The following is a 14,650-nucleotide window of genomic DNA, read 5'->3' as shown; positions in this document are numbered from 1 at the left end:
TTTTTTTTTTTTTTTATTAAGTGAGTGAGAAACATTTACTCGGAGCAAAAGAAAAGAGGCAACACTTCTCTCCGGGCTCGGAGAGGGAAACAAAATATTTGGTGTAAAAATAGCAACTGCCCTATAAAGACAAAGCTGCGAGAAGATTTATGATTTGTCGGAGAGGAATCTCCAGATGAGGAACGGCAGCGCTCACGACGGTCCGAGTGCGAAGGGATGGAGACGGAGCGACGCGGGATAACAACACCGGAGCGGCGGCCCGGCAACGCGGCAACAACGGGGGGGTGGGGTGGGGGGGGGCTCCGCCAGGGCAGTTTTAGCCCGAGCAGACGCGCCTCTTAACGGGGACGGACATTCTCCAGGCTGCGGGTCCTCGAGGTGGGAGCCCCTCTTTTGTTTGAACGTCCTTTCATCTTCCAACAGAGTCCACCCCCCCCCACGCACGCCTGACACCGGCCCATGGGAGGAGAGCTTACATTGCCTAAAAAGGCCGAGTCGGAGCGCCCGGGGGGGGGGGGGGGGGGGGGGAGTGGAGCGGGAGTGTCTTGGACCACACGGGAGCCAAGCAAGAGGCCGTTCAAAGGGCAAACTCAACCCCCCCCCCACGTATGCTGGATGTGGCGGAGAGGGGGAGACAGAGGGAGAGACAGGTTTCCAACAGGAAGGGGGGGGAAAAAGCTTCGCCGACGGAAAAATAAAAAAATAAAATAAAAACTTTTTTAGTTTGTCGTGGATTTCGAGCACCCCGCGAGAGCGCGCCGTGAAAATGTTTCAAGTCCCGCTCCCGATACGTAAATGATGGAAACCAGCTCTTGTGTCGCAAGATCACAACTAATTCATCGAATTCATCGGCTCCGGCAGAATGCAAGCTGCGTGCCAGGCAAAGGTAAAAAAAAGCAGAAAAGCATACAGAACGCAGTGCGTGAAGTAGAAATAAATATGTGCGTGAAGTAGAAATAAATATGTGCTGGTACTGCCCTTATTCGGGAGGGGGTTGAGAGAGCAACTGAGAAAGTCTCCCCGTTACGCACAAAGAGAATAATTACATATACAATAAAAACAGTGTTTTTTGTTTTGTTGGGAGGAACGTGGAACGGGGACGAGCGGTGGAGCGGAGATCCCTGTCAGATTTTTCTCTTTTTCTCGAGACACAGTTTAACTTTTGATGTTTGGGTGGTCTGAGCCCACCCCCCGCCCCCTAAATTTTTTTATTTTTTATTTTTTTTTAAGGGATCTGCATGATTCATATTTTCGGGGTACTGAAAATCCAGAATTCCAGATTCATCCTGAAAAAATCCCATCCCTGCTGTGTTCATCAGGACAAGCTTCCTTTTTCAACCTAGAAGTGAGAGCCATTCAGTAGCGACGAAAGCTCTGACGCTTTTTTGTTTTTTTTGGTGATTCGGTTCTCGACGAGTCACTCGCTTAAAAAGAGTCGTTCCATTTATCTGACTCTCGGTTCGTTTGGTTCAGTCGGGTGTCACGAGGGAGGCCTTCCCGGACGATGGTCGAGGGAGTCAGAAGGGTCGGTTCGGCTCAGTGTTGGAATTCTCATAAGAATTATTACTTTTTCTATTTATTTTGGTGGTTTCACATTCAATTGAATCCAAAACATTATTTTCAGTTAATGAATTGACTGAATTGATGAATTTGATTGATATGTTCACGACGAACAAATCGTTTGTATGACTATTAGCAGGGCATAATAATAATGAGCTGTAAGATTTCTATGGGTTTGTGACATTTTGTTAAGGGGATAGGGGTTTATCTCATTGTAAAAAGTGTAGCATGGCAAAAAGACGGTTGGGAAACACCGCTTCACCGTCCATACTGTACACGTACTTTTCGTTTGCATGAAATGGAACGTGCCTGACGTGCCTAGCTGTCGGGATTGTAGTGAAATCCGCGCTGCGTCTTAGCTGTTTCCGTCCCCCAATGACGGGGCGATGAGCGGCAGTGGGCTCCACTCCGCTGCCACGGCTTACCTCATTCTTTGGCACGTTGGCAAAAGGCTTGATGATGGCGGCCAAGGGCACTTGGCACTGCTTGGCCAGGTCGGCGGTGCACGGTAAGGAGTAGGTGGTGCAGCGCATGAACCTGGGGCTGGCGTTGCCTGGACGGTAGAAGGACAAACAAACAAACGTCGACAAAGGGAAGATGTTACCGCTTAGAAGGGGACGATTCAAAAGAAGCGAGGAGAGGGTCACTGTTTTTCAACCCAGGGCTTATTCAAATGTTTGCACAATTAAGTCGCCATGCAGTCCAGTGGGGCAAATATTTAAGCCTTTAACTTCTTATGGTTAAGTTTTCTAAAATAAATAAATAAATAAATACGTAAAAAAAAAAAAAAAAAAGCAGGGTTTGTTAAGGTTTTTATTGACTCCTGCACCCGGCCACATCCGTGGTACCGTAAGAAACTAGAAACAGGAAGTTGCGTCGCTTCCTCCTGGCAACCTGCTGGAGCCAATGTTATGCTCTGGCACTTGCAAAAGGTTGTTTTAAATAAAATGCAATATTTCTATTATTCAAAACATGATAAAAAAAGAAGTGCGCCTATACTGTAATGTGAGATATAGTTATAATAAACTGTATTTGTGTCGCAGCTTTCATCCAAGATTTGCAGCTCAAAATGCTTGAGTTGCAAATCGCTGCGAGTGGGAATGAATCATTTGCAGAAAAGAAACAAAAAACAAAAAACAAAAACGTATCTAAAAAAATTCAAATATAATAAAATGGTAAGAACAGTCATACTGGTTAAATGTGGTGTTTTAAGTCTTAACCATTTGCTCCATTGGACTCCAACTAAGCACAGTCAAACCAGTGAGATAACGAGCGAACCTGTACTTTAAAGGGGACCCATTATGAAAAACTCACTTTTTCAGTGCTTGTGCACCGACATTTGGGTCTCTGATGGTTCTACTAAAACACACACACCGTGAAACAAGACAACTCAGTCAGGTTTTTGTTCTTCTCTGCAGATGAGGGAAATGTAAGTAATTAAAAAACAATTCCGCTGTTTTCAAATTAAAAAAAAAAAAAAAAAAAAAACATGGGGAAGATAGACCGTAGGCTGCGGCGTGCAATCGGCTGTGCGTTTCTCCAAAAAATTGTTTGTTTTTATTGTAGATGTATTTATTTATTGATTTATTTTATTTTCCAATGTTTACTAATTGAATTAAACAAAAGATCCCCGCGTGCAGCGTCGCCCGCAAGCCTGGAGCACTGCAACAAAACGCCGTGCAGAGCCAATGAGTAAAGATTCAGCAACAGGATTGCTTAATTCTCGCCACAAATTTGTTCAGAAACAGATTTTAAGTGGACTGATTGAGGTGAAATCAGTGAAAGCTTAAGGACTAAATACAACGGAACCCGGGAGTCATGCTCAAACCCCATTGGCTCACAGAACTAGGGGCCTCAGGGAAGGACGGAGGCTCCTCCCACTGAAACAGAGCGTCCTGGAACAGGATGGTTTAGAGGCATGTTAGAGTTACTAGAATGCATTGTGCGAGTGGTATTTTCATCAAAAAACTTCAAAAACATTTTGGGGACCTCAGAGACCTACGGTCTATTAAGTTGTTGAAAAGGAAGATAATAGGTCCCCTTTAAATTTAAGATGAGGCTAAAGAACACTTCATTATTCCTTGCCGTTCAAATTACCAGAACCTAGCCGCACATCTATATCTATGGACATAGGAGACAGGGCTGGGCGATATTGACAAAATCAAATATCACATTATTTTTGATTAATACATATTGATAATTTGACAATATTTTGGGGATGACTTGAGGTGATTTCATTAAGATGTTTAAACACAAGAAATCTCTGAGGTACCTATTAAATATTGATATTTAGGTACCTTCCCCATCTTTATAAAGGACATTTTCTATCTGATTCCATTCAATGTTGGATGCAATTTGGACACTAAAAATCCAACATGCCATATAAGTGCATATAAATGGAGAATTTGAATATATGGTGAATGGTTTACTACTCATAACCGCCCTTATGTCCATTACACAACTTTTTGTCTTGACATATTCAACGCTGGGTCATACTGTTGTGACCACCACATTCCAATATGGTCATCATAATATCACTCAGCTGAGGTTTATTCCACCGTGTATGGAAAGTTGATGATATGTGGAGCTGTTTCATCACTTTCTCTTTCCCAGGTCTATAGAAAAACTCTTTGGCTTCATTGCGTCCAATACCAGGTCCAATGTGGCCACCTTCAAGAGGAGTGAGCGCTGAACACGTTGTGGATGTCTGAGACTACGAGACACGCCAAATTACATTTTAGTTTCCATTTTGTAGGCCAGTCCCTCTCTGGAAACACTTTTTGATTTTAGTTTTCATCCGTGTCTGTGTTTGCAAATGAACTGTCCATGGAGTGGCAGGGCTGTGGACAACGGCATCGGATTTGGGCTTGAACCCCCGACGCCAAGCAAAGCCTGTCTTCTTTTCCCAGCCTGACAGCCAAATGCGGGGCAGCCAAGTCCTCTGGTTCCTTCATGTGCAGACGGGAAGCTGGCCCTGGAGCCCCTCGACAACTAGGATTAGTTGAGAACTTCAACCAGGGTTGCTGTGTTACCGTGACATAATCGTATCCTTCTCATTCTTCCTGCGTCTCAATAATTCAACATTAGTCTGATTAGAAGTCACAGCAATCTTTATTCACATTTAAGTTAAGTAAGTGAAGTAAACTTTAAGCTAAGTGAACTATGTACATATTATGTGGTCATCATCCAATGTACGCTTGAATCAGTGAATCAGTCACTCTCCAGGTCAAAGTCCAGGTCACTCTCTGTGGGGTTATCGATCCAGTCTTCCATTGATGAGTCCGAATTGGACAACAGCTTATCACTATTTGATTCCACCTTTGTGTCAATGCCAAATCCACTGTCCTTAGCAGTCCTTGTTGGTCTTCTTTTCTTGGCTGGTGGCGGTACAGACAGACTCTCAGAATCTGCATCGTAATCTAGTTTGCCTGCAAATCAACAAAGCTATCATTAAACATTACATCAAGGTGATAACCAATGCTGTGGATGACGACATTATGAGAGAATCCTGATGATTACGATGAGAACAAACCATCTTCCCACCATCCATAAGCTCACATGGATGGTAGGACTATCAACCATATAGACCATATTATAATTAATGGCAAGTAGTGCAGGTCACTACTAGACATTAGAGAAGACTGCGCTGCAGATGACTATAATAGTAATAGTAGTAATTGCTGCCACCGTCAAGCTCAAAGGCAAAAGGCAGTCCCACAAGGCCAAGGGGAGGGACATGGATATTGCAAAACTACAGTGTCCACACAAGGAGAAATACAAGAAGTTTGTGACCTCAGAATCTATTTCAACACACTCAATGCTGCCTCTGAAATGGAAGAAGCCACCATAGGCAGCAAATGGAAAGCTATCATGTTCACTAACCCAGAACAAAAAGTCCTTTGCTTCAAAAAGAAAGTGGCCAAAGACTGGATATTGGATATGATTCCGTATATGGCAGAAATTTGGAGAGAAAACGAATGAAGGCAACGCTCTTGAACGAGCACAGCACACGTCTCAACAAATCCATGAGAAGGCCAAGACGTCCTCAAAAAATACGGTTAAAGAGGTGAAGTGAAGTGGAGTGCCAGGAGAGACTAGATATTCCCAGGCCATAAATGTTAGCAAGCCAAGCCGAGAAAGGCGGCAGGCTATGGAAACCTTGCGACTTGGTAGCCAATCTACAGGCCAAACTATCTTTATCAGGGCAAGAATGGCAACATCTGAACATCAGTTCTGGGGAATTTTCCGGGATGACTTCTCCCAACTGTCATCTGGAGGTCCAAGCAGTACAGCCGTAAAACAAAGTTGCGCTTATACAACAGCAAGGTCAAGCCTGCTCTGCTGTACGGTGCAGAGTTGGCAAGTGGTTAAAACTGTGTGGCCTCCATAGTAGATACTATGCAATTTATTTCTGACAAACAAAATCTTCGACCACAAACTGTGAAAGAGATAGCCTGAGTATTACCTAGAAACTCTCGCACGTGTTTGAGATGGCTGGGCCATATGCAGAGGAAGGAGAAGGACCAGGTCCCGAAAGAAGCCATAAGATGGACATCGGGAAAAAGAAAACCCAGGAGAACTGTGACGGAGGAGCTGACCAAGATGAAGCTGTCAAGGAGGGCACAACATGCTGCCAAGGATGTAGATGAAGACAGCATGTAATATTGGATGCAAGTGGTTAGCCGGGTGGCTCCCCAGCCTACGTCGGGCTGTGGGGTTTATGTGGCGGTGGGGTGTGGTTTTGGCGCCATCTTCAGGTAAGGGAGCCAGCAATGGCTTTATGTGTGACGTCTCACTCTTTCTCTTGAACCGTGAACCAGGGTAACAATGCTTAATGGACAGAGTTGATAATAATTTCTATGTTTACGTTTGAAATTCTCTGGATGTTTCTGTTTGTTTCCGAAGAACTCCCAGTAAAGGCTGTTTATCCTGCCGACTGTTTCTCCGCACAGTTGAACACCTAGAACTATGTTTTCCATTTATGGGTGCAAAAACCTTGAGTGAATTTTGGCAAGCACATCGCAATTTGGCGGCCGTGTTGGATTTGGGAAAAATCTGAGTTGCCCCCTCTGGCTTAATTGGCAAGAGGACCGTCTAAGTATGATTAATCCACTGAGCAAACGAAGAAAGTGTCAGTGTGGCAGTTCCGCCTGTCACATGCCACCCGAGCAGCGTTTTCAGGGCCCTTCGGCACAGAGACACAGGCAATGTTGAAAAGTTCCGGTTTTATTGTAGAGAGTGGGCGAGGTGGAACAAGCCCGGAGCGGAAGGACATGACAAGGGCTCCTCTCCTGTGTATGTGTGGGGATGGGGGTTCTACCTGTTGCTCGTTGATTACTGTAACGAGCAACAGGCGTAAAGCCACGCTGATCACGGGCCCGATTACTTAGACAGGTGTGGCTGCTTAAACCACTACACCCCCACACCACGGTCGGTTTTGGGGGTCTGGGCCCTGGAACTCTATTGGATCCTTACCTTGGTCCTGGACTGTGAAGTCGGTGGTTACCAGGGGTGGAACCTGACCCCTGAGGTTTGTCGTGTAGACTTGTCCTCCTCGTTTGGCTTGGTCGTCCTCAATGACTTGGGTCTGAAACAGAGGCCTTAAAATGAGTTCCCTGAAAGACATGATGATTCTCAAGAGCTCATAGTGGGTTTCACTTAGTCATTGTTCTGGTCAGTGAGTTGGCCACTCGCCCTTGGCGTTAGGCCTTCCCCTACTATCAGTGCCTTCCCATCTTTAAACCATCCTTTCTCATGGACTTGCTCCTTGTAAAAGGTCTGTGGTGCCTTAACGCTTTGTCAACGTATTTATTAAGGTTTCATTTTTATTTAGACTCTACTTCACTGTACAGTACTTTGGTTGACATGTGCTTTATAAATACATTTGACTTGACTACACTGTTTACAATATAGTCCGACGGTGAACTCGTTTGTTATGTGAATTGTGTGATGGGCCCTTGTCCCAGGTTTAAGACCTGGATCCACTGTTTACATGGAACTCTCAATAATATCCCTGTGTACATGAGGTTATCATGTTGACACTTCGATAGCTTGACCTTAGTAAATAAACTGAAATTTATGTGTTCCATCATCCATGAAGCCATGTGTCAAATCAAAACAATACTCTTGCAATATTCTCGTCTCCCATCCCTGAAAGGGAAGTCCCTGGAAGAAAAGCCATCCAAGGGAAAAGGAGACCATGGGACAAATCGTTTCTGTTGACTGAACTTCTTCAGACTAATACAATGACCATTGTTTTGATTGGTGATAAGAACAACCCAACCGTAACTGGATTAAGGGGTTTACACATCTTGGTATTCAAACTATAATCTGCATATCCACACCATTACCGCTACACTCCATGCTATTCCAGTTGGGAAACCTGAAACATATTTCTCATAGGGATAACTGGAGCATCCCAATAATATCATAATGCCATCGTCATAGAACCTCAAAAGAATGCCTTACCTCTTTTGAGCAGAATGTTTAATACGTCACATGTTTGCATGATAAGGTCTACTCACGGTGCTAGGGATGGAGTCGGGATCCAGTTTCTTCTGAGGGGGGCCGGCCATTTGGGCTGCAGCTCCAGGGAATGCTCCGGGGTATCCTGGCTGTGGCCCGCCCATCTGGCCCCCAAATTGGCCTACACAGAAAAGCCAAATTTGTGGTTAACCTAATTACTACAACGAATATGTAAGTGACAAATAATCTCTTGAACTTGAACTTGAATAGTGTGGGACTCGCCACTCTACTGATCTTGGATCAGGTTTTCGGGGGTACTGCTGTGAATCATGTGAAGTCAAACTGCATTAGCTTCTCAGTGCTGGTCTTACCGAGTTGTTGAGGGTAACCTGCTGGAGCAGGACCGGGCTGCTGGAAACCACCGGCCCCGGGTGGAGAAGGTCCAGGGAAGGGTCTTCCCATGCCTGCCATTGGATCTCCTGCCATTGGGGGGCCTGCCATTGGTGCCCCAGTCATTTGGGGGCCCGCCATTGGACCTCTTGCCATTGGGGGGCCTGCCATTGGGGGGCCTGCCATTGGGGGGCCTGCCATTGGGGGGCCTGCCATTGGGGGGCCTGCCATTTGGTGGCCTGCCATCGGGGGGCCTGCCATTGGGGGGCCTGCCATCGGGGGGCCTGCCATCGGGGGGCCTGCCATCGGGGGGCCTGCCATTGGGGGGCCAGTTGGGGGTGACTGAGGTGGTGTCATCAGGGCAGACATTTGAGGGGAGTGAGGTCCCATGGCTGGTGGAGGAGGGTTCTGGAGGGGGTGCTGGGTTGCAGGGCTGGCGGGAGGGGGCGGGCTCTGCATGGGACCTGGGGCTACAGGTACACACAGAAAACACATAAATGTAATGTCAGACAAGAAAACTGCCAGGAATACCACTATGAAACAAAAACATTTTAAGTGAAGCCAGTTATTGACAACCATTTACCATTTTAACCATATTGACATGTATAGTTGGTTCATAGTTAGTTCACTTTACCGTAGTTGCCCAAGTTCATGGCGCTCATTTGATTGGTAAGCTGCTGTGCTGGGGGCGGAGCTTGCGAGGTCATGCTTTGGAACTGGGACTGTGGAGGGTGTCCATAGGCAGGGTACCTTCAAGAGAGAAGAGAACGGTTTGAAATATTCAATGTATGGTCCGTGTTCTAGGGGAATCTGTCGTGCCTTGCCGGCTGTGGACTGGAGTTTGTTACCTTTGAGGATGAGCGCCGTTCTGCTGGACATTTGGAGCGTACTGGTTGGACACTGAGGGTGGAGGCATGCCGGGAGCCGACGACACCGGGGCCTTCAAACCTGGTGACAAATTCATAGTGCACACATTGTATCAGCACTAAGGCCTTAAACAGTATGGACTGCATGAACACTTCTACTAGTGAACAGCCTTAACAACAAAGAATAGACATTTTCTGCTCGTAGAAATAGCTAAGTGATAATAACGTACAGCCAGCCGGTCATTATCGCTGAATATCGCAGAAGACACCTATTTACTGTTTTTAATGTGAAATTGGATATATCCACATCCATTTCTTCAAGTCTCCTAACTACTCATCCCATAAACCGTTGGGAATGACACCTTTCCAACGACATCCAACCTAACGACAGTTCAGAGCTTCCTCTTGAATTCCATCTTTGTCACCCTCACAGCGTTCATATTGTTAATAATAGTGTTGTGTGGTAAACGTCAACGCTCGTGGAGTTCAGCGGTCACAGTAACTCACTCGCCGACATCAGTGTCGGCACCGACGCATAAGCGTTTCCATGGCGATGGCGAGCTCCAGAGACATCGCTGTTATACTAGAGGATTGTGGGTGGTGTAGTATTTCTCTATGACATCAGGAATAAAACATGTTTTTCCTTAAAACAAGGTTGATATGTACAGTCTTGTGGCTAATAATCAAAACCTCCACTCAGAATACGAATGGGATTTTAACTTAGGGAAACTCACTGCTGAGCTCTATTAGCATGTAGGTGGAGTGAAACGGGGGACATAAAACCAGTGGTTGCCCGTGTTCCTTTTTACACACAGTAATATAGGTCGCTGAGGTCCCCTTTTTTTGCTGAAAATACCGCTCAGATTATGCATTCAAGCCATTGTGACATGCCTCTAAACCCAGTGTTCCAAAACAGGCTGTTTCAGTGTGTGTAGCTTTAGTTGTGGATGAGCAGCCAAGCCCCAGAGGGTTAGTTCTGTGAGCCAATGGTGTTTGAGCTTTACTCCGGGCTCCGTTTTATTTACTCTGTGAACTTTCACCTCACCAGGTCGCTAAAATATGCTTGTCAACAAATTTGAGGCGAGAAACAAGCAATCCAGTTGCCGAATCTTCACTCATATTAGACCTACGGGGCCTCATTGAAAAGTTTGTTCCGACTTTCATTGCCGTGCTCCAGGCTTGTGGGACACGGACGCCGCAGCCCGATGCACCGGGACTCTCGGACCGTTGTTTGCCGCTATTGACCAATCCACAGGGGAACAGAGTAATAATATATATACATATTATTATTATTATTATTAATTATCATAGTGGTATTAATTTGTGTACCGATTCTATAGTGAAATCCAAATTACATTTTTTCAATTACATCATCTGGCTGAGTTGCCAGTCAGGTGTCAGATGTTAACGCATCAACAGACAATATATAGACCTGGGGGCGGGGCCTTCTTTTTTGTCTTATTCTCCTTGTGTTTTAACTTCACTTTGTGTTATTCTCGTATTATAACTTATTTTTTGTCGACTAATTTTTCGGGTTCAGATGTTCTCTTTGGGGGGGTGGTGTTCTAGAGCTAGGAATGTGATGGACACTCGCCGCAGCGCTCTTCTCACCGTGTGAGGCAGCGTTTTGGCGTCGCGGCTTTTATCTCACAAACGTCATTGTGATGTCACACGTGGCTCTTAACTCACGGCCGTCATTGTGATGTCACACATGCCGCGTCTGGCGTCTGCAGCTTGAAACCACTGGGGATTTCGGATTTCGCTTTCCCGCTCCCTACGCAAATAACCACGTTCCGAAGACCAGGGCTCAAAATAAAAATAAAAGATGAGGGTGTTTATCCGGGAATTTATGAGGGTTTGTTTTGTTTTGATTTTACAAATCTTTGCTTATTACATTTTTTTTCCTTCCCTTTATTTTTAATCTTCGCTTTTATTTCTTCTTCTTTTTTTCAAATTGTTTGTACCGTCCTTCCTTTTCACTTTTTTTTACAAACAGCCGTGGTTTTTTATGCACTTATTTACCTTTTTTTATTTTAAACAAACAAATGTTCACTTTTATTTTACAAAACTTTGCTTTTTTCCCCCCAAACTCTTTTCAATTTGTTTTCCAAACTTTCCTTTTTTGTAAAAAAAAAAAAAAAAAAAAATGTCTGCATGTGAATAATCTCTGCATGTGACAAAATAAATCTATACCATGCTCATCCATACCCCTCCCAGTTTAGAGCTGCAACAATAAGTCGATTAATCAATCAGTTGCCAACTATTCAATTAATCGCCAACTATTATGATAATCGATGAATCATTTTGAGTAATTTTTCAAGCAAAACATTTCCAAATTATCTGATCCCAGTTTCTTAAGGGTGAATATTTTCTGGTTTCTTTAGTCCTGTGTAACAGTAAACTGAATATCTCTGGGTTGTGGACAAAACAAGACATTTGAGGACATTGCCTTGGACTTCGGGAAACAGACATTTTATGGACAAAACAACTCAACGAATAATCGAGAAAATAATCCACAGATTAATCGATAATGAAAATCATTGTTAGTTGCGCGCTATATCCGGGTTCAATAAATATACTCAATTCACACAATGTTAGTTTGTGTGCAAAAAACAAAAACAAACATTATTCTCAGTGCAAATTTACAGGCTTCAGGGCTCTTTGTCCTTCCCTGCCCCACTGTCTGCGAAGCGCACACACGGAGTTCCCTGCACTTTTTAACACAACTTTAGGAAACATCACAATCTCTATTCTTCTCCTTCTCCTCCTGCTGCTTTACCTGTGGGTGGAACAGCGAAGCCCTGCGGCTGCCCCCCGTAATGCCCGTACAGGTGGTGCTGCTGTTGGTTTGGACCCCCCGGCCCATGGAAGCCCCCCATCCCGGGCGGGGCCTGGGAGAACGGGGGCGTCGCAACGTAACCCTGTTGACTCATTTTTTTTTGTTGTGGTTTTTTTGGGGGATTTTTTTCGGGGACGGACGGAGATCTCACTCCCTTCTCATGCCAAGACGGGTGGTTTTGGGACGACCTGAGAACTGGAGAGAAGACATTTTTAATTTTAGACCATTCATTTCAGGATCAGAATAACAACCGGAATCCGTTTATCCGGCAAACGTACATTTTCGTAGGCGAGGGATTTGCAAAACTAGAAATTTGCAAAATGAAGTTACAGAAATAGCCAAATATATAAAAATATACAGATACAAGGCTGATATCAGTTTTAATAAATAGTAAGGTGGATTGTAATAATAATAATAATAATAATAATAACGTCCCCTGCTGATAGCAGAGTCCAGGAGACGTGTAGGAGGACCTTTGGCCTTGCGCAGCAGCCTTTATTGGTGTAGAACGTGACGTGATAACAACACACACTCTGCGAAGGGCTTGTTTGTGTTTGTGAGGCCTGCAGGTAATCCCAAAATAGGCTACGTGACTAAACCTGTTTGTACTTCTCTATAAATGTCTACCTTCTTAACATTTAGTATTTTATTTACATATTTAAATATTTCTTACTTTACATTTGGAATTATTGATACACCTTACATTTTACATTTACTTGTTTGTTGTATATTGACATTTCTTTTTCTATTTTAAACTATATTCTATTTTTATATTTTCTATTACTGATTGTTTTGATGTGTTCCCACCAAATTTGTCCCTCCCTCCAGAGATGAATAAAATGCAATTTATCTATCCATCTATTTATCTTTCTATATTCTATACCATATTCTATTTCCATGTTCTCCATAACTCTTAAAGTTTTCAAAAAATGCTTAAGAAAAAAACTCCTATTCCTGAAAAATAGATACAAAATGATAATAAAAAATAAAATTCCTTAAAAATTGTATCATAATAATTAAACATTTTTTTAAATATATATATTAAAAGGAAGGAATAAAATTCCTTAAAAAAATGTATCATAAAACTAAAATAATTATGACTATTACTACTATAAATACAACATATATATTATTGTTATACTAATATAACAATAATAAACTTTTTTTTAATCTACAATCCCTTAAAAAATATGTTTGAAAGAAAGATTGACTGAAGATTGGGAGACTAAAGGAAGATTGATAACAGAAAGAAAGATTTGAAGAAAGATTGACATTACATCTTCCATTTCAAACTACACATTTTTTAAGGGGACATTTTCTTTTCTATTTTTATATTGTATTACTTCACTGTGATTGTTTTGATGTGTCCACAACAAAATCTTCCCTCCCCTGCAGGGATGAATAAAAACACATCCGTCAATCTATCTATCATCCATCTATCTACAATATCCATTTATCATCCATCTATCATCCATCTATCCGCAGACGTGGACAAATTTGTCCGTACCGTTACAGCTCATTGAAACAATGCTTCATTCCTCCTGAAAAGTGGTGACATTAAAAGCAATTTCCTCATGCATACCTGCATGCCTTTGGTACGTCAACGAGTAAAGCAAAGAAACTGTGAAAAGAGATCAATTATTGCAAAAGAGATCAATGATATTCTAAAATGGCCTGGACAGATTAGTTGGTAGCCCTTAGAAAACATCATAAAAAATTGGATTATAGTGATATTTCAAACTTACGGTTCTTTTTTTGTATCACACATGTCTTCAATGTTATAATCACTCATTCAGCCTATTTAAATGGAGAAAAGTAGTCGCTCGCCTGTTTGGTATCATGGTGTGCGCCACACTGAACACGGGCCAGAGAAAGCAAAGGAGAGAGCTGTCTGAGGAGATCAGGGAGAACATGATAGACCAGCATGTTGAAGGGAAAGCCATGAGGGCATCTCCAAGCAGCTTCGTGTTCCTGTCACTACAGTTGCAAATATGACTAAGAAGTTTAACGTCCCGTCTTTGGAAAGTCACATCAGCTCTAAAGTATCCATCCATCCATCCATCCATCCACCTATCTACAGTATCTATCTGCCTGCCTGTCTATCCATCTATCCATCTATCTACAGTATCTATGTGCCTGCCTGTCTATCCATCTATCTATCTATCCATCTTTCCATCTATCTATCTATCCATACATCCACCTACCTACCTGTCTGTCTGTCTGTCTGTCTGTCTGTCTGTTTAATATCTATCTATCTATCTATCTATCTATCTATCTATCCATCCACCTACCTATCTGTCTGTCCGTTTAATATCTATCTATCTATCTATCCATCCATCCATCCATTTGTCCGTCTATCTACCCATCTATCTATCCATCCATCTATCTACTGTATCTATCCATCCATCCATCTATCTATCCATCCATCTATCTACTGTATCTATCCATCCATCCATGTATCTATCCATCCATATATCTACTGTATCCATCCATCCATCTATGTATCTATCGATCCATCTATTCATCCGTC

General features: G+C 43.3%; 1 protein-coding gene across 1 annotated transcript in view; it reads right to left on the bottom strand.

Moving 5' to 3' along the window:
• Positions 1-14,650, bottom strand: part of sec24d (SEC24 homolog D, COPII coat complex component) — a 30,612-nt gene that overhangs the window by 15,394 nt on the left and 568 nt on the right. Inside the window, exons 2-8 of the mRNA XM_080022821.1 lie at positions 12,061-12,315; positions 9,264-9,363; positions 9,050-9,165; positions 8,397-8,885; positions 8,085-8,206; positions 7,036-7,147; positions 1,986-2,113 (exon numbers count right to left, since the gene is read on the bottom strand). Of these exons, the coding sequence (XP_079878947.1) occupies positions 1,986-2,113; positions 7,036-7,147; positions 8,085-8,206; positions 8,397-8,885; positions 9,050-9,165; positions 9,264-9,363; positions 12,061-12,214 (1,221 nt within the window). The 5' untranslated portion in view covers positions 12,215-12,315. The remainder of the gene's footprint in view (positions 1-1,985; positions 2,114-7,035; positions 7,148-8,084; positions 8,207-8,396; positions 8,886-9,049; positions 9,166-9,263; positions 9,364-12,060; positions 12,316-14,650) is intronic.

The sequence above is a fragment of the Zeus faber genome (genome assembly GCF_960531495.2).
Source record: "Zeus faber genome assembly, chromosome: 22".
Lineage (NCBI taxonomy): Eukaryota > Metazoa > Chordata > Actinopteri > Zeiformes > Zeidae > Zeus > Zeus faber.
This window is presented reverse-complemented; position numbering and strand designations above follow the sequence as displayed.